Raw genomic sequence first — 23,974 nt, forward strand, 5'->3', positions numbered from 1 at the left:
GCTTAATTTTTTTTGCCATATTTTCTATAAGTTAGTTTTTGGCATACAGTTCAAGTTGTATTATTTTTTGACTAGCTTAAAATTGTTGTTGTGAAACTGAGTTGTTTTTAAGTTGTAGAGAAATAAAGGCATGTTTCAAAATTATTCAGGGCAGGGTTGCAAAAAAAAAAAAAAAACTAACTGAAGAAGTCTCCAGGAGGCAATTAGGGGGAGAAGTAGAAATCGCAGACCCGACCCTATACAGTCTCTCCAGACATAAGCTTATGAACTGCACTTAACAAATCTGTTTGCTTATTTTTTGCTTACTTCCAGTGGAATTGAACTTATATTTACTTTATAAATCTGTATTTCTACCCTTTTTGTACATGCAGCAATAAATCATATTAACACAAAGGTGCTCTGTGAGTGCAACATGTCAAACCCAATTCTGACATGCTGGAGATATTTTTATCGACCACAATCTGATGGGAATGCATCAGGATTTTCACAAGCAGTACAAGCTTGGAAAAACGAAAGCAGATAATTCATGGGGATAGAAACGACTCAAAGAAAAACTAGAGATGACGCAATCCAGCATAAGATGTTGGTGGAAAATACAACGGGAAACGCAGACATGGAAAAGTTGAGAGGTTGACTTCTTGGATCTCAAGTAAAGGAAATGAGAAGCTACAGAAACTATTTAGGGAGCGGATCTCGTGTGAGAGGATGTCAGCTTTCAGACTTTATTTCTGAACGGGCTTGTTTTCTGCCAGTGAACATGAGCACACAACCAAATAGACACAGAACTGTTGCTTTAAACAGCTGTAGTTACAGCTGGTGGTTGGAATCCATCTTAATGTTTCTCTATGCGCCTTTCGGATTGTGTTCACTTTGTGTTGACGTATGCAGGCCGGCGATCAGACAAAGCCAGAACAGTATGGTTATTCATTTCATCTGATTTCTCAGAGCCTTGTACTTTATACCAGAAGTGTGTTTCTTGTGTGAGTTTCCACAGTTGGGTACAAAACTGTGATTTTTGTGTTTGTCTGATGATAAACTCGGAGTTGCTCCTCCCAGACTAAGAGTTTTGCTGAAATTTGACTTCAAATACGGTTGAGTACGGAAAGAGGGTTGGCTCCTGTTTTGAGAATGAAAAGACTTTCAACATTAAAACTTTAATTGATGACTTATTCTGTGACAACCATTACACTTATATAAAGTGTTGTGCCAGTTAACACTTAACAAGAACTAGATCTCTCAGGCTAAACAACTCCACTCGGATTAAAATGAATTATTTTATGTTTAGAGCGTGCAGGTGGTGAACTTTTATCTCCCACATGAATTTGTTCTATTTTAATGATCATATTTTCTGAAATAACTAGTAAAAATATGCATCAAGATGTGACCTGGCCTTGCCAGATACTTACATCAGTTTAATTATCATTATCTGGTTCTCTTCACTCATAAACTACAGTTTTTAATACCTGCCCAAAACCCAAAGTCATTCTAAAAGATTGACAGAGAAGATGTCGATCAGGGCATTGTTTCTAATTGTCTCTTTTAAAAGCACATCTACGTTGATTTTCTTTGGTGAAAATCCAGATTTTATTTAATCCTAGGTGAAAAAATCAAAGATAACATCTGTGCTGGTATTTCAGTTACCTGTATGATGACCAGAGAGAAACGTTTAACCTCACAGACTGCATACATTTGGAAAAAATAAACCCCCCAAAAAACTAAATGTTTAGGGTGCAAGAATTTTAAAGTGATGTGAGAAGCATATGTTTTCTGTCAATTCCCTACAAAGGGTGCTTATGTGTTGCTTTTATTTGTGCCTCGAAACAAACAGTTGAAATTGTTAATTTGAAAGATTCACTCCGTGTGTCCCCACAGACAGCTGAAAGCAGTCATTGGCAATTTAAATCTTTATTGTAGTTTTTTCCAAGAAATATGAGTTGTAGAAGAAGTTAAAAAGAGATTTTAAAAAAACCTAGTGGTGAAGAAACTATCGATTCAAAATATGAATGAACTTGCACTACATTATACTCCACCCAGTGCAAGTCAGCCATAAGCTTTGCATTTTAATCTCATTTACCAGAGTAAACGTTATAAAGTCTTAAAAAACACTTGTAATTAAAACATATTATTTAAAATGTATAATTTATGTTTGACTTAGTCTGTCTTTACTGTCATTATTAAAATGTTGGCGTACATCATTGTTCATACTGTTGAAAAGAATTGTTAATAATAACGAGAGAAGCAAAGGCAGGTGAAGAATAGGGAAGGTAATTGCAGACAAAAAAAAAGAATAGGCATAATATATTTAAAAGTCAAAACAGGATACCCAAGACAGCAAAGAAAACATGGAAAATAAAGTGAGGCAATTTTAAACTAAAGCAAACCACTCAAGAGATCGGCGAACAAAAGATGCATCAAAATATGCCGGTGCACAAGAGAAATTCACAACTTCATAAGTTGCGTAAGGGGATAATTGCACATGAGCGAAACATTGAGCGTGCTAATTACAAATCGTGATGAGGCGAAATGGAGAAACAGGATTCAAAATAAACCAACAGAGACAAGAAAAAAAAACAACAGCCTTGCAGTTTAGGGGAATGTACTGGGAAACAAACTTTCACCTGGCTTCACATTCACATTTTATTTGTGTAGCACATTTCAGCAACAAGGCATTTGAAAGTGCTTTACATCATTACAAACACAGAAACACAAAGCAACATAGAATCAACAATCAAAACACGACATTAAGTCAGGTTCCATCAATAAATTTGTAATTGATTACGTTTCAAATATAATCCTAAACAGGTGGCTTTTTAGTCGAGTTTGCATCCATAGAAGATTTACCTGTTACACTCCTACTGTGTTATATGGAACAAAATACCTATTGCTATTTTTATTCCCACTCACGCTCACAATCACACAGTTTAAAACGATGTAGACAGCATTTTAATGGACTCCGCCGTCCCTCACGGATATTTGTGCAATTCTATGGTACCTGTTAGTGTCTATAATTTACAGGGTTTGTGTTACACGCAGTGACCCTCAGTCACTCGCCGCTTGTGTCTGAAAGAGTGGGGTTGAGTAGTTTTGCAATAACTGAAGGCAGAAGTTGGGACATTTACTCAAATGTTTTGTTTTGTTTTGGGGGGTTTGTAACTTGGTAGTACTGCTTTGTTATTGGTACATATCAAAACTCAAGATTCTTCTGTACATAAATCTGTACCATCTAATTAGGAGCGGTGGCTCTGTGGTTGGGATGAACCTGAAGTCTGTGGAGACCGTGGTGAAAAAGAGGCCCCATCCTATAAAGGCCCCTATCCAAATTGAGTGCAGTTCTGGAAGATACCAGCCAGCTCTTGTACACTGTTTTGTCCCAGCAGAGGAACGCTCTCATGGACAGATTCCTGTCAGCAGGCTGTTTAACTGAGAGGCTTAGGAACTCCTTTGTGCTACGGGCCATTAGACTCTGTAATGCTCCTGGTGGGAGGAGGATGGGTGGGAAACAAGGAAATTGTTTCTTTTTGTCATAGTTTTTATGTCTTTATTGTGCATTTTTATTAAGTTTATTAAATAATGTTTTTAATCTAGTATTTGTATGGATGGTTGTGTCTGTATGTGAGCAACAAACTATCTCATAGTTCCTCCAGATTAATAAAGTCTCTCCCTATTGTCTGAACCTATTGTTTATATAAAAGTGTAAAATTTAAGATTCCATTGGCGTCTATACATGCCTCACTACCTTCGCTGTTCCTTTTTTTCTTTTAGGGAGTGTTAATTAAGGCTTATTTAGAACAACTAAAATTGTTCTGCCTCCCTGTCTGCAGACAGACCAGTTATGTGTACGTGATCTAAATGTTAATTTCCACTGTGTAATAGTGCAAAAATATGTCCCCAATAATATTAAATACTGTAGTCAGTGAGGACTTATCAAATGTGGCTTTTTGGCTTCCAGATGATGATCCACAGCTAAATCTGATTAAACTGTGGAAAATCTGGAAAATTGATGCTTACTGATAAAGTGTTACTGAGACTGATTGTGTGCTACATTGAGTCTTAATTCTTTTATAATACACATCATTTTTTACACCTGTTTTCTTTATTTCTTTTGATTTTCTTGTTTTCTGAGAATGCATACTCAGAATTCTGATTTTTTTTTTCACAGAAATCTAAGAAACATTTTTAATTCTAACTTTTTCCATAAGAATTTAGACATGTTTCCTCTGAATTTAGATTTTTTTTTCTTTGAATTTTTCAAAATTAATCTTTAGTAACCACTTCAGTACTTGATATCATCCCATCTGTCAGCTTTATTAACTCTTCTAAAAAGTAATCTAAGATGCAGCATCTTTAAAGACAAATATGTAAATATCATTTAATTAAATCTGAATTAATTTGAGCAGCGCAAACAACTTCCACCACTTCTAAGCAAACTGTCAGCCACAGTCCGGTTGTTTTGTTGTTTCAACTGTCATTTCCTAATACTTTGATCAACTAATGACAACAAGCTCCTGTCAGACACTATTGTGTCATGACTCATGACCCTACAAATCCTTCTGCACGAACACACACGCTCACACACACGTAATAAGCTGATATACAGGAAAAAGGAGCGGATTGACGGCGGCTGCGGTGGATGCCCTCGATCAGTTTTGGTTGCTCTTCAGTTTAAATGATCAACTCTGCACAAACTGTCTTTATCTTAAAAAAAAATGTTTCTGCAAGAATTTTAAAAAACAACCGAAGAGAAAAAGAAGAATGCAGAGAGGGAGGCTGCAGAGAGGGAGGCTGCAGAGCGGCGTCTGCAATTGTGTTCCTATTAAAATGAAAATGCCATTGCCGCCCACCCTGTGTCTGTGTGCAACTTGGCATCAGACACCCAAAGCCTTTGCAGCTGTTTTTGGTCATTTGCATACATCTACGTACAAAGGGAAGGAAGATGAGGCAATGTTGACAATCACCTTGGTGATCAGGTTTCTCTATCTCCAAGCTGCAGGAGGAATATCTGTCCTCTCAAAAGACAAGGTTATTAAAAGACCTCTTATCAGTCTTGTTTTTTTTTTCATTTTGTTGTTGTAGATATTTTCTACTGGGGGTATTTACATGATAATCACTCTATATTTCAGTAACAGCCCAAGTGACTTATGCATATGAAAAATCGAGAAATATTAGTAAATGTATTAAGTTATGTGCACTGAATAATTAAGTTGCATCCTGACTAATATAATTTAATACATGAAGAAAAGAAGTTGGATAAAGAAAATCAAGAAAAAAATATATTTTTTTGTTTTGAAACTCTGGATCACACCATGAGGCAATACTGACCACTAATCCGGTCAGTCTCTTGAAATTTTCTTGAATGATAAATAACACCAGAGATGTGCATTGTACAATTTGCTGGGTCATTCTTCATAAGAATCAAACTATGAAGATGGATTTCTCTACAAAAACTGGTTTTGTGGGAAAATTATGCTTGCAAATAGTTTCTCCATAAAGGGAAATATCTCGAAGGTATCAGAACCAACAAAGACTTTTCTATTAACTATTTTTTTAAATTTCAGTGAATATGTTGAACACTTATTTACTCTGTCATTTTGCAATACTTTACATGAAAAATCCAAAGTTTGCACACTTTTGCTGACAGTAAATCAACACAAATCAACTAATCTGTGTTGATTTTTATGTGTGGTATATTTGGGTTGTTATGCCTGCCTTGTATAGATTTAATGTTACGTGCCTGATTAGGAATATATTTACAGATGAAAATGTTGTTTTCAGTAGATATTTACTACACTGAGTAGGTGCTTGTTTTATTTTTTAAAAATACATCTTTTTCAGAGTATTTGTAGAGTGAAATTATGTTCTGTTATCTTTACTTTCAGAGCTAGCGGGGCTTTGCTCACTCAAAATAAAGCATAAAGACAAATATGACACCCAGACAGATAACCAAACAAAAGGCAACCATGTGAGAGTTGCGCCTCTGACAATGTTTCCATGTAAAAGCGGATTTTAGACAACGGTGATGTTTCGGTCCGTATTGTTTTATATTTACCTACATTGAAAAAGAAAAATGTTCATACATTCAATTTTCAGAAGTGAAGTGCATTAAAGGGAATCTAGCCTGATTGGGTAAGAATGCTTCAAGTTTTGCCCTCAGTTTCATCTCTGTAAAAGAGGCTTTAACCAGTCCAAATAAACAGAGGATGATAAAGTGCTCACCTCCGCAGTAACCTGAGAGGACATTTTGGTTTCACCAAAAGAGACAAAATTACCGACATCTGAAGCTACTCTTTGGATATTGGAAGCGTGCTCTAGTTCTGTTTTCTACAACTCTTATTGGGATTAAATCATTTTCTTATACTAGAGTTATATTTCTATTTCATCTCTTTCAGAACTTGTTTTCAAAGTGCAAATACCAAAACCATTATCAGATGAAAAGTTGCTTGTGTGATCAGGCTAGTCATTGTATGTTTTCCTTCCCAATTCTTTCATTTCCTCCTCTTATTGTGCTTTCAAAAACCCTCTCGCTCTTTTTTTTTCCACAGGTCATCTCACTTGATGGGCTGAGCTCCTCTTGAATGCTGAATCAGAGGCCATTTCAGAGCACAAATGCTGTTTCATATTGCTAGCCAAAGTAATATAGACCAGCTGGGGTGGGAGTTAGACAAGTAGCGCTTGTCTAAGCGATGCCACTAGGAGAAGCAAAGGAGTGGATATTTATGTGTGTTTATGCGCCTGTGGGGAGAGGAAAATGTGATGGGAGGGCTGATGTTAAGCTATCAGGGAAGAAGCACTCAACCTCTCACAGTGAACAACTGAAAAGGCATAACGGCTGCACGAATGAGCAATGACAATTATTCATGTGCCTTTTTGTGTGTGTCTGTGTGTGTGTGTGTGTTCAAAGGCACATTGGCCAAACAGCAAGGGATAATTTATGACTATTGTACGTTCACGTGATCCAATGTTGTTAAATGTGAAAATATATACAATATGTTGCTAAAATTTTAGTGTCTAACTTGTCAAAGTTTTGTCACAAAGTGACATTTCTTTTGGTTCCAGTGTCACATCTAAATGTTTAGGAAAATCAACCAAATTTTAATGTCAGACAAATATAAGCTGATGAGTAAATACATGTACTCAAGTTATATTACTGATATTGCTTCCAGGTCTATGTAAACAATAAATTACTGAAATGAAAGTACCATAACATGAAGCAGGCTAACAGGGATCCAAACGCACCATGTCCCGATGAAAGGAATTCAAGAACAGATGAGAAACAAAGTCACTAACATCCAAAAAGGTGATGGAGTTTTATTTTTATGACTTTTGGACTCTAGCAAGCCAGAGTGAGAGCAATTATTCACAAAAACATAAAAGATGGAAGAGTGGCGAATCATCTTATTCAGTAGCTCACAAAAACAACAAGAACAACATCTGAGCTGCCGGCCTCACTTCCCCCCTTAAGATCAGGGTTCATTATGGTACAACAAGAAAGAGAGCGGGGTAAATGCCTTTCACAGGAGAGAAAATAACTAAAGCGAACAAACGTGTCCCTTTCACAATTGCAAGAAAATAACTTGACGAGCCCAAGACTTTTTGGAAAACATTCTGTGAACTAATCAGACTAAAGTCATACACTTTGGAAGATGTGTGTTCAGTTACATGTGGTGTCAATGAAAACAGCAATTCAGAGAAAGAACCCTACACCCACTGTATCCCACGATGGTAGAAGTGGGATGATCTGGGGCTTTTGTGCTCCTTACCACAACTAAATGGTACTAAATGGTGAATATCCTTAAGCTTGAGCTCTCTTGGGTTATACAGAAGGACCAGAATCTGAAGCATACCAGCAAGTTTGCTTCGGAATAGGTTAAAGATTTCGGAGTCTGGGCTTAAATATGTTTGAGAGTGCAGTAGCCTGACCTTAAAACGCAATGCTTAAAAATGGTTATATATTGAATTAAAGCAATTCCTCAAAGAAGAGAGGGGCTGGTTTTGTTTTCCACAGACAAACAAAAATGTTTTCGAGACCTGACACTTTATTTGCCAGGTCTGTAAAACACTTGGTGAAAGATGCTGCTGCCAACGGTGGCACACTCAGTTACTTGGCTTAGCAGGCAATCACTTTTTTTACTTGGAGGTCGGTGGGTTTGGATAGATTTCTTTTCCCCTGTAATACATATAATCCGTGATGTAAAGTCATGCAGCCTATGGAATCTGTTGAGGAAAGCTACATCATAAAAACACATTTAAATCTTAAATGATTCAGCTCCCGTTCGTCATTTAAAGTCATTGCTCTAAGACAGGCAATCACTGCAGACTTTGGTCATCCAGTTGTTGGACATGTACAACAACAGCATATATACAGCCCTGCACTTTTCAAGATTTAAAAAAAATGGCAATATATATTTGCAAAGTTAGAGGAGAAGCATGTTCAACGAGTTCAAGATTTTCGTTAGACAATATTTATTTACATCGGTAGTGTGTGGCTTTCCAACACCTTTTCGCGAACGCTGCCCTATAATCTCTGGTATTATTTAGAAGGTCTAAAGCTGCTCCAAAGAACATAAGTTAATTTAACTCAGTAGTTTGCAGGAGATAAGAAATATTTCAGTTTTCATATGTTTACTACAGACGATAAATTTGATTTAAGGATCGTCAGGAAGATGGGTAACTTGTGAAAAAATATCAAACAAAAACATGAATGCATCCATGCCTTCTCTTCTTTACCTTGTTCCCATCATGTGATTCCTAATGTAAATGTATCTTTTCAACAAGGACAAATTAAAAAGTAAATCTGTCATACAAAGATGAAGAGAAAATACAGAGAGAAAAAAAGATGAGTTGAAATAAAGGGTTTTAAAACTGGCATGTAGCCTGAATTGTAGGAAATGAATAGAGAGGAGAGAATAAGCAGGACACGGGGGGGCAAAATGACAAAACAGCAGTGTGTCTGTGATTGCTGCAAGTTTACTGTTCAAACAATCTGACATTTAATTACAGACAGGACAGGCTGGTCCTGTGGGGAGTAATGCTTTAACATGCTTTCAGTCAAATGAGTCTGCAGAAGGACAAATAAATAGTTTGTAGTGGACGGTAGCACTAATGGAAATAAATCAGTGAGATCTTTCTCTTCCTGGATGTCCATCGTCATCTGTGTTTCACTTGTAATCAACAGACATCATAAATGTTCATCAGCTTCCTTCAAAACTAAATATCCAGACAAAAATCGGTGGTTGGGATTGTTTGTGGTTAGGTCTAGATGACTTTGGTTTCAGCGTTGTGCTGTATTTACTAGCAGCTCATTTCATTTTGCAAACAACTTTGACACATTTCCAACATTTAACTGACTGCTGAAGAAAAGAACAAACATGATCATTTTACCACCATCATGCTTCAGCATGGAAAAGGTTTGTTCACGTTGTTAGTTTTCCATTTTAGCATTTTGCAACTTGAACGCAATTTATTTTGCCTTCCTTTCAGTCGTTGCTTCCTTCTATCCATATGTGAAGTACACATTTAATGGTTGGGCTTTTGACTAACCTGAGGCCTTCCCAGAACAGCTGTGCTTAAACTGAGATTAATTCACTCAAAGGAGGAGTCTATTTACTATCATTAGTTCAACAGGTAATGGTTTGCTCTAGAATTCAGTGGAAAGGGTGCCGAAAACAAATGTGTGCAACACTTTTCAAATTTGCAAAATAAATTTGAAAACTGAGTCCTTTTTTTAATGATTTCAGAATTGGGAGTTAAATTGGTTTGAAATAGAAATAAAATGTATCAAAGTTTGTTTCTTGTTGCACCTTGACTTAACGTGACGAATTTGCATGGCAACGTAAAGATTTTGAATAGTCAAAGAATGAAATAAGGAAGGTCACAGTGAGTTTATTCCACAAATAAATCCACAAAATTATTCCACAAAAAAATCAAAGGAATGAAGATCCAAATTAAAGAAACAGTGAAAATTAGAGCAGCACATGCCTTCCACCCCCATGTCTGATTGCATCTCTATGTCTCTAAAAAAAATAGAAAACTAAGAAAAGAAAAACAAAGAAAAAAAAAGTTTCCCCTTTGCTGTTGAGAAGGGCAGAAGTTGTGACAGGCAGCTTCTGCTCCAACACCACTCCTGTGAGAATAACCCAGCTGTCAGAGATGTTAGCTGGGATGTAAAAAAGACGGAGCGAGGCAAACACGGTGAGAGCCGCTGTCACAATGAGACTGTCTGATGAGGGGCTCAAAGCCAGGGAGATCATGACAGCAAGTGGGCATACAGTATCTGGGATGCCTTATTTTTGACAGATTCACGATTGAATTTAAATTATTTTTATCGTGAAAAACAACAACAGAAAGCTGGATCCCTTTTCTGTGGAACGTGTTATAAGTATAGATTCAACCATTTGCCAGCTGACTGCAAAGAACAATGAAAGGGTGTGATTTTGTTCATCACAAATGTTGACATTCAGTTTCGATTCCATGTATGTGTGTGGCACCAATTCTCAACAAATCATGTCTGAAAGCTCTTTACGACACAGACCCAGTTTTTGTTCTGATATTTATGCAATGTGACAATATAATTTCATGAGAGACCAGTGGAATGTTTTTTTTAAATTAACATCTAACCCTAAGGCCATTTATTAAAATAAAAAAGAAACAAAAAAACATTTTTTATTGCTGCAGAACTCCGCTCTAATGAAAACAGAAATTAGTTGTTTCAATTCAGCTGTTCGGGACCTGCTGTATGGGATATCTCAGCTCGTTTCTTCATTTTTGCTTGTTTCTTTTTGCGGTCGGGTTTCTCAGCATTGTCTCTCTAGGCCAAAAAAAATTGCATCTGTGGCTCACTCAGACGCCGTCTGCCCGGGGAGTGTAAACTCAGCCTGGAGGGCTGCTGGATGTTTGGAGCAAATTTAAGCAACCTGCAAAGATGTCTTCCCAAAAACATAAAGTGTGTTCCAGTGAATGACACAACATGGTTAAATTGTAATCCAGATTTGTTTAGCTCAACTCCATGTGCTGCGTGGTTTGATGTGTGTGTAGTTGGTCAGAGAGGCATCATGGTCTCGTTCTATTGCTTCATCGCTCTTCGGCACATTACTGATTCCACTCAGAAGCAAACAGAAGAATAGTGTTTCTGCCATGTCTGATGGCAGATTTCGTTTAGGGAAAAAAAAATTTCATATACTTTTTTCAATGCGAGTGTTCTAGAGAGACTCGATTAAAGGATCACCATGTCGAAGCTCTACATTCCCTCAAAGTCTGAAACCTGCTCTGAGATTTTCTTACTTTTCTTTCTTTTTATACTTTGGTGTATTTTGAATGCTTGTTTTCATGCTTGACTCTGTGCACTTATCTTTAAAATAGCCAATTTAAATGGTCAGACTGAAAATGCCGCTAAATTTCAGGTCAAAGAGTATCAAAAATATACAACAACTAAAATGTCATTTATTAGATCTCAACAAAACTTGATGAAATAAGGGTAATGTTAGCATTTTAGTTCTGTTACTGTCATGATTTGTAGTGTGAGGTGGTGAGGCAGATGCAGTGGACGCAGTAACTGAGAGAAATGATGATGACAGGACAACACGGAGACTCAAAAGACACAGAAACCCCAAATAAACACACAGAAGAAGTCAAATCAAACCAAATCCATACAATTATATCTTTAGTCTGCAACAGTTGTTGAAACGGGTATTTTGAGATACATCCACCAAAACTAAATTGTCTACCTGAGGTTGACCAAGCGACAACAGACAGTACTTTAATCAATTTGTAACGTTGGGATCATCTGAGCAGCGTGTCAGTCTGCGAGTGAGGATTATACCAAAGTGCTCTACTGAGTGACAGATCTGCCTCTAGCAGCGTGGCTAACAACTTGGTCGGCTGATTCAACATGCATGTACTGCCACTGGGATTTGTAGAGACTTAATTTAGAGGAAGTGCCTTTTTTATACTGTTCTTAGATGTAACAGGAAAGATAACAGGAAAAGATAAGGGAGCAAGAAAAAGAAGAAAACAAAAATCACTGTGTTGGATATAAACAAGCACATATGGATCAGAGGTTGGAAGCGCTTTTCTAAGGTGTTTATTTCTGCAATGCAAATGATGCAATTTTTTTATGTCAAACAAGGCATTAGAGCATTTTGATCATGTATTATAGGTGTTGTACAAGCAGACAAATATGAGATCTTGTTAATAGTTATATTATGACAAACACATTTTTCTTGGAGGTAATGCTTTAAATAGCAAAGAGGTGTTTGGTATTGATTTTGTGATGCACATTCAAGGAGTGATGTAAGGTTTATCAAGCATGTTTGACATTTTCCCTATTCACTGACTTGTTCTGTCAGCTACAACAATAATGCTCTGCTAGATCACTGACAATCATCAAAGACATTCAATGAGTTTCTGACTATTTTGCTTTTACTCCACAAACAGGAGGATCATAATAGAACTAAAGAAACTGGAAGGAAATCGCACTTTTCGGCCATGGGAATCAATTAACCGAAACCTTTTCAGAGTAATGAGGAATAGCGTTCAGCGGCCGCATTTACGAGAGCGGATTGATTAATCTCGCTACTTCTCTCTTCCCCTTTACCTCTGCTCTCCTCAGGTTTAACCAGTGCTGACACTGTGGTGAATATGCGGAAGGTGACTCATCAGACCATTACCGAGGAGCTGTCTAAGACGGTGCTGCTCCCTTGCCTCTTCACCCTTCGCCCTGGTGCCAGCTCTTTCCCCGAGCCCCCCAGGATCAAATGGACCAAGGTTTGGGGTCAGAGAGGCTCCGACGGCCTGCAGAAGGAGCAGTCGGTCCTGGTGGCCAAAGACAGTGTGGTCAAGGTATAGCAGTGACCAATAAAATATGAATCACTTCGCTGGATATTAACTGTTGCTCTACTGTTATTTCCATCTCTTCTTTTTTATTCACTCTTTCTCCACATTTTTCAGGTGAAAAAGGCCTTCCACGGTCGTGTGTCACTGCCCGGGTACAGTAAGGACCGCTACAACGCTAGTCTTGCTCTGACTGGGTTGCGGTCCAGCGACTCTGGACTTTATCGCTGTGAAGTTGTGGTGGGCATCAATGATGAGCAGGACACCGTTCCACTGGAGGTCACAGGTAAACAAAGTGTTATCTCTATTTGAACAGTTAAAGACAAGAAACAACGAGAAGCTTGGAAGCACACTGTAGTGCTGGTTCAAGACTTTTCAAGGATTTGTGAAACTGCATATGATTGTGACTATTTCCTTTTGTGTTTTTTTACTTGTATAACTGTAAATTGTTTTTGGTAACACTTTATTTGACAGGAAATGTTGCTCCTTTGTTGATTTGGAAAACCTATAGTACAGAACAAGACTGTGTCATGAAAAAGTACAAAATCAAAGTCTTAAGGCTCATAACAGCTTCACTGTCATTTCCACTCAATTATAGTTTAATCAATTAAGCAAGTTCTCCTTTATGTATTTAAGTCTTATTTCTTCTCTGTCTAGTAACTTTGCTTAATATAAGTTTGTACACATATCAAAATGACTAGATTGTACTAATATCAAACACTAAGAGCATTAGATTACAGAATATGCTAAAACTTGAGCTTATTCTTAAGCCAAAAATCAAAATGTTTGTAAAATGAATTTAAAAAAGAATCAATTCTGTATCCTTGTGCCTAACAGTTTGATTGACATCTTGCAAGGACTAAAATGGCTCTCTGAGCCTTTATTTGCTGCTGTTTATAAGATTTTGCTTTCAAAATTAATTGGATGTCTCACATACAGCAGCTTGATCGATAAGACTGCCTTCAACAAGAGACAGAGTGCTGATTTACGGCAGCTGTAATTTCTTTGGATATTTATAATTGTTTAATTGATTATTCATAATTACTCATCAACCCAGATACTCGGAGAGGATCAGTGAGGACTATGCTGCACATAACAATGGATTCCTGTATAAACGCTACGTCATTTTAAAATACCGTCTTTGTTCAAAATAACATTTCTGCACTTGCATCGACTCAGGCTGTGTTTATAGAAGATCACTGTCTGGAAACTGTGAGAATTTTTGGATGATGATTGGAGAAACGTTCCACGTTGAGACAAGCCTCCTTCAGTCAGCTGTAGTTGTCATGCCAGGCCTCTACACGGATGTTAGCATGTTATCGAAACGCGCGTGGACGTTTTACCCTTAGCTTCCACCTCATTTAGAAAACGCCCCTACAAGCCAAGTAATCATGTAACACACATATACTCATCAGATTTTGTGCTAAACTGAACACATTAAGTAGCACACAAAGCACAATGCTATCTGTCATTGTCTTTGTTATCCACCCAGGCATGCGTAGAACGAACCCAGTGTCTGTGCATTCTGCACAGGTGTGCTTTCACATCTGTGGACTATCTCCCACCTCCACGGTTTGTGTTCACAAAAAGGCTCACTCTGACACCAGGTTGCAAAAGTGCCAGCATTAGAGACTGTCAATCGTTTTGCTTTGTCTTGTGTCATGGACTGATTTAACAATAAAGGCGTTTGGTGGTTTAGTTTCTTGGGGGTGCTGTGCTTGTTGGGCCAGATAGTGTTATTTGTGTTTTGACTTTGTTCCTGAAAAACTAAAATTCTTCTAAATTCTCCTTTATTGGGATTTCCAGCTGGTTCTGATCTTTTACAGTTAGCTACGCACAGAGGTTTACTCTTCCAACAGTTTTAAGTCTGTTTCAGTTGTGTGAGATTGATAGGTCTTTGCTGATCAAGCTGCAAACAATAGCAAAAATTTCTATAAAATTTCTGCAGGGCGAGTATTTGGGGGCCGGTGGACATGTGGTTAATTATTTTTTAGCATAATTAACCATCTCAAAGCCATCTCAAAGTATTCCCAGAAGGGGGAGGTTTTGCTCTTTTTTTTTTCTTAGTTCCATTTCAGCCACTGCTGATAACAAATGCTCTCCTCATATGTCAAAGCGGTACGGTTCATCGCAGTTTTATTTTGAAAAGAAACACGCACAATAAAGTGGTGGCATGTCCAATGTAATGTGAGGTATCGTGTGTGTTCGGTCACGTGGTTTTCAGCCGGACAACACAAGCATCAGATTTCTCATCACTAAAAGGTGATGGCTTCACTGAAAATCGGCTCTGTGTAAACAGAGCCTTAGTTTTATTTATGGCTATACTAAACAAAGAGTTGGCTCCATGGTTGGGTTTATTAAAATGCCAGTTTGAGGTATAACGTCTTCAACTAACATTAGATTACCAAAAGTACCGAAACCCTCCTCCAAATTATTGAATTCAGTTGTTCCAATCACTTCCATGGCCACAGATATATAAAGGCATGCAGACTGCTCTTATAGCTGCAAGGGGGATTCAAATCTTTAAGCTCTTTTAGCCTATGTGTCAAGACTGGAATTTTATTAAAGTTCATTAATAAATAAAGTCAGGCGTTCAGTAATAGCTTGGAGAGTTTCAAAGACTTTGTTAAGGTGTTGTAGTTATAAAGCTGTCGCCACATTATGTCCAGTTCACTCAAGTTTATGTTTAATGGCAAGCTGCTATAATCACCAGAGCAACTGCACACCTTGGAGCAAACTTTGCTTGTATAAATATAGCCAACATCAGCTCTAAATGCAGTGACCTTATTATTTTTGAGAGGCACAGCATGCTACAATAGCCACTGTTTTAAGTAGCACAAACATCATTTTCTCCTTGTCCATAAATTACCCTTAAGGGAATACGTGCAAACTACAACAGGGAAAAATCTGGCAATTGTGTCTTATCTGTTTTCCATTTTTCTAGGTTTTTTAGAGCCCAGTTTTCCCTTCTTAAATAGCAGCATCTTCATTAACCCTGATATGATGCTTTTGAGAGCCTGTGTCCTGCAACTCTTGGCCAATCAATGCCACTTGTTCAGAGTGAAACTGTTTATGAAGCCAGTGAAGAGCAACCGCCTCTGCTGTTTAGTCTTTATTGGCAAGTCCTGCGACGTGACAGTGCTCCAGCCTTCTCGCTAATTCTGTTCAGGTATCAAATTGGTAATTCGCAAGTATTGATACTGCTCGGCTGTATCATTACATCATACTCCACACCACTCATTTCATCCTCAGAACTGTGCTTAATTTTTTAATCTTCACTTTCTTCTCCTACATATTCATTCTATCTCTCTCTGATTGCCTCTGTCCTCTTTTTTGCCATTTTTGCTTTTCCTGTGTTCTCCTGGGCTAAACCGTCATGTTTCTTGGATGCAGCCCAACAGCTACATGGATAGTGCTAACATATGACATCATGTCACTGACTGAGATGGTGTGTCAGCCCTGAAGATGGTTAAAAAGCAATTGTGATTACTTATTCATATATTTGCTTTACAAGACTTATCCATTTTAGATTTGTAAGTGGCTTCATACAACTAACATAAGTCAGGAGGCAGATATTATGCAACTCTGAAATGTTTTCTGAAGATATTTGTGCTATGCTCCATAATAGTTTGAGCCGCTTTAAATACAGCTCTGAAATTTATAAAGGAATTTTGTTTGCTATTATTCTTGAGGCATAGATATTATGTGTTTCACATTCATTGGTAGTCCTTGTAGATGTGTTTAAAAAAAAGCTACAAAATAATTTTGCACTGACATTAAAAAAAGCTATGTCCCCGTTGGGCCAATTATTGGTGGGCTGGTGGAGAATCTGTTCACCGCTATTCTCCATAACTGTTTAAAAAACAAAATAAAAATAAAAAACAGAGTTGAGTGAAAGGAGAAAATGAGTGCAACATGTTAAGAGGAAATTGTTGGTTGTAAGAAAATAGGCTCACATCTTGTTTCTGTTTCCGTTCCTCTAAATGATGAAATTGTTGTTGTCGCTGTGGGAAAATGAAACTTTATTAGTAGAAATTTCATTTTTGGCCCTTCTTTACAAACAGACATCTCATTTGAATATCTTGTTATACTGTTTTTTCTCATTTTTGAATAAATAGTAGACACTGATCGACTTGAAAGTTAGTCTATATTAACAAAATCAACAACTTTGTAAATCTAAAGAAATGGTATAGTCGCTTAGTATAACATTTTATTTATTCTTATGTGGCACGTTTACATTTATTTATATCTAAACCTAAATAGTTATTTAGTATATGTTGGGCAGTAAATACAATCTATAATAATTCTTAGTTAACAAGCAACACATCAACTTACTGCTTGTTGGAATATTATTTTAGTGATTAGAAACTATAGAGACTCCTATGTGCTCTCATTGTGATTTGTTTCATGACATCTTGCATTAAAGTCTTATCAGTTTAATATCTAAGAATGATTTTAGAGATAATTACATTGTTTTCTTCTTTGGATTTTAAACTGGACTGTCTTAGTCATTCTCATAAAACTAACCAAGGTATAAAAAAATCCAAGTTAGTAGTATTGCTGTGATAATTTATGAGTTTTAAAACTCCACATTAAAAAAGATTTATTAAGCAGGTCCTGTCTAATTTCCAGTTTTTATTCTGTAATTTTGCACCAAGAATCAAGAGCAGTTTTTCCTCCTAACTCTTAGCAAGAAAGCAGATGAGCATATTTCATAGAATTATGCCCTAACCTTTATGTTTTGGATGCAAGTTTTATTCCTGTTGTTTCAGAGTCATCTTGAATTGAAATTCTGCGTGTGCTTTTTCTGCTTTCACAAATTAATACTGTTCTTTTTTTGTTTTTTTTGTCTAACAATGACAGACAGAGTTTGCCTAGTACGCTGCACCCTGCCAGGGGGGCAAAGAGTACCAGCTACTCACCATGCTAAAATGAGGGCATCATTCAGTCACATATGGTGCCTCTCTGCTCTTCCCCTTAGAGACCATGTGAGAATGTGCAAAGATGCTGAGGGTAAAAATAGACATAAGGTGCTGGGCATTCAACCCTCTTGTGGAACAGGACAGGGTTTCCTCTTACTGAAAGGAAAGTTATTTGTCTCTCCTGCGCACATATTAACGAGCAAATTAGCATCTCTATTTGGACAAAGTCCCACAGCCTCAAATCAAAGGGATGGAGGATGAAAATAAGGGCAAGAAAAAAAAGGAGATATTTCAGAGGGTTTATGCTCCATATAGCTCAGAGAAGGAGAATGACCGAATAGTCAGATAGTCTGCAGAGACCGAGGAGAATTCTGTTTGCATCTTATGTTCAAAACACTGGTGCTAGCTTTTTCACACTAAAGCCTGTTCTGTTATTCTTATACTTAAACTGCCTCTTTGGCATCCGTCTCACATGGAATCTCTCACTTTCCCAGACAAAGTCATAGAGGATAAAGGAGGCAGAAGCACACAAGCTTGTATGACACTGGATGGTTCTCAGGGGTGTGTGAATGTCAGGCAGAGATTGGTAGATGGACGTGTGAATCTTTCACAGTTCAACTAAGCTAGTTTCCTCTAGTCAATTTTATTTTCTCACCACCCTTTTTCAGCATTTGTGCGTACCCTGAAGCCTTGGTTTGCACATTGTGGCACAAGCTCCGATGACAGTATTTTGACTGCTTGTTATCATTCTTACTACAATTTAACGGTGTCATAGTTTTAAGAAAAGGTAATCACCTTATGCTATCTGTTATTTTTTAAAGAACAGTTTGTCAATCAGCTTATACTAAGTTATTATAAAACAGCTCTCCTTCATTTGTCATGCCTTGAATGTTTATGGGGGTTTTTTTTAACTGAAAACATATCCAATAAACAACATTTCTCTTTCTGATACTCATAACAAAAAAAGACCAAAGAAGTCATGTATCAGCCAGCTGACCATCAGTGCACATCAACATGCATATGAGGCCCAGTACTGTTCATGCTATGTAACAAAGCCAGAGCATTTCCCAGTGTGACATAAATTATGACATACATTTTTAGCTGGTTTGAAATCATACCTTGTTTATTATGAGATAATTCATGCTGATGTAAGACTACAATCAAAGCATAACAAACTGCTTCAGTTCAAAGATTATAATTTGTGGGTTTTTCAAATGGATGTGCTCCGTGTGGCCAGATGAATACCAATATGCATTTCTCTGATTTGTATTCACACAAATGGTTGTACATAACGGTGCCTGAAAGATCTAACAAGATACTAATCACCAAAAGTCTGAATAAATGTTATTTTTCTTTTCACTGTAACTATCCCTATGTTTTATATGCAAGACAGCCATTTTGATTTTCCAACCTGAAATTTAGAATTCTGACTGTGAAACTTTTAACTTTGATAGTTTCATTTTAAGACAACAGAACGCAACACTAATGTGATACTTGTCGTAAAAATGCTAAAGAGTCACTGCCTTTAAAAATTCAATACACATACCTGCTGAAAGCTTTCCATCTATGCATCTAACTTTAATATGCGACCTGACAGCGCTGTTGGTACCCACATCCAGCAGCCGCTGAGTGACAGGGATTTTACACCCTGGTAGGATTGCCCGGCTATAGAAAGCATTGTTGCTCTGTTTCTTTGTTTGCCTTGCTTGTCATTCCATCATGAACTTAGGAGCGGGCAAAATTCAGCACAGGGACTCTGTGTGTAGAGCTAAAGCAGTAAGATAAATATCCCCACTGCTTGTCACACACTGTATACAAAGGGTAAATCAGAGACATGTACATTACACACAGGTTGCTGAACCCCAACTCTGCTGGTTTGTCCTGCACAGATGGAACAATGTCAACACATGATGACTAGAGCTAGAGGGCTCCATTGTTTACCTCCGCGGATGAACGTGCTCGTGCTTTAATGGCACAAGGTTGCTGTTCATAAAACGTGCTTAGATTTGCAGGGCGCAGGCCGTAAATTTGTATTGTTTTCTGGAGCAGCCTCCCTGCTTGTTCTAGTGTCTTGTGTCTCATCCATCAATCAATCACTTTTATTTATAAAGCACCCTTCCTACTAAAAGCAGGTCAAAGTGCTACACAGAACTAGAAACAATAACCCCACAAAATGAAATGTACCTTTTTAAAATGTGTGGACTGAGCGCGGATGATCCGGTTCAGGAACTGCAGCCAAAAAGTGTCTGAGTGCCACATTCTCTGTGGCACTCAGAGAGCACACTGGTCCACAGATGGCTGTCGTAATACTGGAGAGCAGTATTTCCTTAAGTATTCTTGGGCCTGTAAATAGACAATTGCCTGAGGATCTCACTGTTTGTAAGTTAATAGCAACTCTGCAAGAAAGGATTGCCCAAGACCATTTAGACTATTTAAAAGTCACTAAAATAAATTTAAAACATATTCTGAGACTTACAGGGAGCCATTACAATGATTTTAAAACGTTATCTTTGTTTATATCTTAGGTGTAGTGTTCCACTACAGGGCCCCTCACGATCGCTACGCCTTGTCCTTCGCTGATGCCAAGAGGGTGTGCATAGAGAACTCGGCTACCATTGCAACACCTGGCCAGTTGCAATCAACTTTTGCCGATGGCTATGAGAACTGTGATGCCGGCTGGCTGGCAGACCAGACTGTACGGTGAGGCAAAAAGATTTCCTCTCCTATATAGAGTTCCAAAAACTATGGAAATAGAATAAATAATACTCGAGTCTCTCTGCAGCATATCGTCTTTTTCTGTTATTTCTCCTTCGGCGAAAATGTAGCCAGATATACAATTGTCTGGAATCCAAGTGGCTGAATAGAATGCTCTTCATGCACACTACAGCTATATCTGACTGTCAGTTCAGTTACGAGGCTTTCTGCAGTAAGTGAATATTTTAAGAACTTCCAAATAGCTTCACTTCTTATCTTGTCAAAATATGTGAATTCTAAATTAAAACCATGCAATAGAATTGAAACTGATTGCTTGTTTGATGGCTGGAAAATGAGTTAGTTACATCTGCACCATTAGAGCCGTCTGTAAGGAGGCTCGCATGTGCTTTATTTTACCATTTTCTATTAAATCCCCTGAAAAAAAAAACAACTCCCAATGAGATCTTGTCTAATTCCCCGTATCTCCATTTTAATTCCAAATCACTGTTGCTTCAGCAGGCAGACATTCTGTTTGTTGTCCTCCTGACAGCTTCTTTGCCTCCTTGCAGTGACACTTCTTTTTTCCCAGTTGTTCCTTCTGTCCTGCAGCCTTGCTGTTTTTACTTGGTAGCTAACTAATTGGTCTAGATTCAAGAGTTTCTGATGGCACATCAGCCACGAGGGAGGTGTCCAATTAATCCAAGAGGAAAAGCACAAAGAAAGCCATTGTTGTTTGTTCAGCCACAAACAGAAATAGAGCAGCAGAAGCCACAGACACCAAAGGTATATATATATATATATATATATAATATGTTTATTTTTACAAGTCCCTGTATACCTATTGAAATCTTTTAATCAGGTTCTTTGTTGTGCCCTGGTGCTACAAATCAATGTTCTGGAGGAATAAGTATAAAAGTTTGGCCCCAATATGGATCGCTGTTTCTTTCTGCTGTTCAGGCATACCGAGTCACTGAAGGAATTACTGATTGTTTTACCCTCTTCTTTGCTTCTCGCCTCTCCTTCTCTCACTGTTTCTCTGCTTCTGTCTTATGAAATATATCACAACAGTTTATGCATAACTTGACAGTAAAATATAGCTGAAAACAAAACAATTAAAAAGAGTTAAGGGAATATACACAGTGTACATCCTGCTTTTGGCAGGACATAGATTCTACTTTTTTTCACTGCCAGGGTTCTGGATTTGAGTTTTTTGGGGGGGGTTTTCCTTGGGAAGATGTCTTTAAACTTGCTGTATTCAGAGCAGAAAATGATAAAAGTGTTGCTGGGTTTTCATCTTCTACTCGGGAGCATGGACCCATCCCTGGGGGACTCGGTCTGTCTGCGGCTGCTTTTTTTATGGCCAAGCCATATAAATCTTGCTCTTTCTTCTTTAACTCTCTCTGTGTTTGCTCCTTCCACTTGGTTTCCTCTGCAGGTATCCCATCCAGTCACCTCGGCCCGGCTGCTATGGTGATCGGGAGGACTCACCCGGTGTGCGTAACTATGGCAATAGGGCTCCTGATGAGCTGTTTGATGTCTACTGCTTTGCAAAAAAACTTCAAGGTAAGTGCTAGGAAGCCATTAATTTAAGTTAATTCAAGCAGGTCTTTTGGTTCTGGTCTGCTTTTCCATCTACAGCACCAGAACCAAGCATGGATTATCACCATTCAGCTTCTATGCTCCATAAATCTGGAACAAACTTCTAGAAAAACGGCAAAACAGCCAAATATTATAAATCGAGGGTAAAACCCACCTGTTTAGGGTTGCCTTTGATTAATAACAACCTGCGATTGTTTTCCTTTACTCTGCAATGTAATGGGGTTTGTCTCTGCTGTTTGTTCTCTTGCTTGTTTGGGGTTTTCCTTCTACTCGTGAAATAATTTGAATCGCCTCAGTATTGCGTTAATATAAAATTCAGTACTTATAATTGTCCATATAAACATACACTAAAGGATTACTGATTCCTAAGTAAACTGTCATAGGCAGCAGATTGTGTACTCCTAAAGGAAGTATAACATTTCTGTCATTGTGCGATTTCCAATCTCCAATTTCCAGAACAATAAAACGGTATCACTTCTACAATGTAGTTACAGCTACAGATTAAATTACTCTTGCTCACCAATCAGTGTGTCCCTGTTTTCATTAGTGGTCAGATACAAAGCTACCAAATTGCAAAAATATAAAACGATGTCGAAACAAAATGACCATTACTGACTGAAGTCTAACTCTATATCGCATGAATAAACCTCTATTTATTTTCCTCTTTAAATGCTTCTTACAACTTTTGTAACATTTAATTTTTTTGCGCTATTGGAATTTTACCAGTTATTGTTATGCAACCTATTAGTGTCCAGTGCCTTCAGTAATTAGGAATATTGTCTTGGCTTATGCTGAAAGCTGCAGCAATGCTCCACTGAGTGGGAAAAACTCCCCTCAAAATGACTAACTGATCGACAACACTTAAAACCAAATTAAAATACTGTTTGGTTTTCAGTAGATTTGGAGCCCTTCATGTTAATTTCTGAACAACTTCACAATATTGTGTTAAACATTACACAGGAGAAGTTTTAGTAACCCACTATTTATTTTCTTCTCATATGGCTTTACTGTTAAATGATTAATTTCTCCCCTTTTCCTCCTGCTTAACATAATTTAAGGTTGGCATATAGAACGGTATTGTAGATTCTCCCTACAAGTCACTGTTAATATCAATGTTTGCACAGCAATTTGAGTTGTACTGTTCATGGGAGAAGAAGCTGCAGCACCTTCATTATTTCCCTTTCGACACAGTAGTTACAGTTAAAAAATTTTTAAAAGTTATAGCTACCACTTAGAGCATACTATTTTTCTTCCTGAGTTGCCGCTTAAACTCCTCCCCTGTGCAATGTTCATTCCAGAGGGGAAAACTCCACCAAAATAAATATATCCCGATGCTGCAGGTGTTTAGTTTTGTCTCCTTATTCTCTGGTTTGTGGTTAGCCTTACGTTCCCATTCTCCTTCCTCTTCCTGTTCCTCCACCAGCAGCTTCTCAACTGGTTTTTTTTCTGTTTTTCCCCAGAATCACGCAGTGAAATAGTTCTGCTCAAACCCAGCTGTGAAGAAATTCCTTTAAACCTGTTCAGACTTCAATGAATTCAAACTCAGCTGTGTGTAAACAGCATTTTAGCTGCTAAAATCCAGCGTTGGAGGTTTAGTTTTGCTTACTGTGAGATGTAAAGCAAACCTTTTTCAACATCTTCATTAATTTTGCATAATGCACAAAACTTCTTGTCACTGTAAACTGCATTTGCATTCCCAGAAGCTCGACACTTGCTGCGGTAAATACAAGGTTCTTTTTCTCTCCAACAGGTATTTACAAAGTTTCAGATTTATTATAAATTTTAAATGGGTCTATTAAGTGTAGTGAACTCTGAAGATAATAAGAAGCAAGATCGATTTACACTTATTTTTTCTTATATTAGACTCTGAACGCTTCGGGAGTTCAGACTTTGCAAATATTTGTATTTTTTAAAAATCTCAGGGGAAATGATCA

General features: G+C 37.7%; 1 protein-coding gene across 1 annotated transcript in view; it reads left to right on the plus strand.

Moving 5' to 3' along the window:
• ncanb (neurocan b) overlaps window positions 1-23,974 on the plus strand; it is a 171,406-nt gene that overhangs the window by 42,463 nt on the left and 104,969 nt on the right. Inside the window, exons 3-6 of the mRNA XM_028028165.1 lie at window positions 12,605-12,834; window positions 12,943-13,111; window positions 20,273-20,447; window positions 21,877-22,004. Of these exons, the coding sequence (XP_027883966.1) occupies window positions 12,605-12,834; window positions 12,943-13,111; window positions 20,273-20,447; window positions 21,877-22,004 (702 nt within the window). The remainder of the gene's footprint in view (window positions 1-12,604; window positions 12,835-12,942; window positions 13,112-20,272; window positions 20,448-21,876; window positions 22,005-23,974) is intronic.

The sequence above is a fragment of the Xiphophorus couchianus genome, chromosome 9 (genome assembly GCF_001444195.1).
Source record: "Xiphophorus couchianus chromosome 9, X_couchianus-1.0, whole genome shotgun sequence".
NCBI classification, from domain to species: domain Eukaryota; kingdom Metazoa; phylum Chordata; class Actinopteri; order Cyprinodontiformes; family Poeciliidae; genus Xiphophorus; species Xiphophorus couchianus.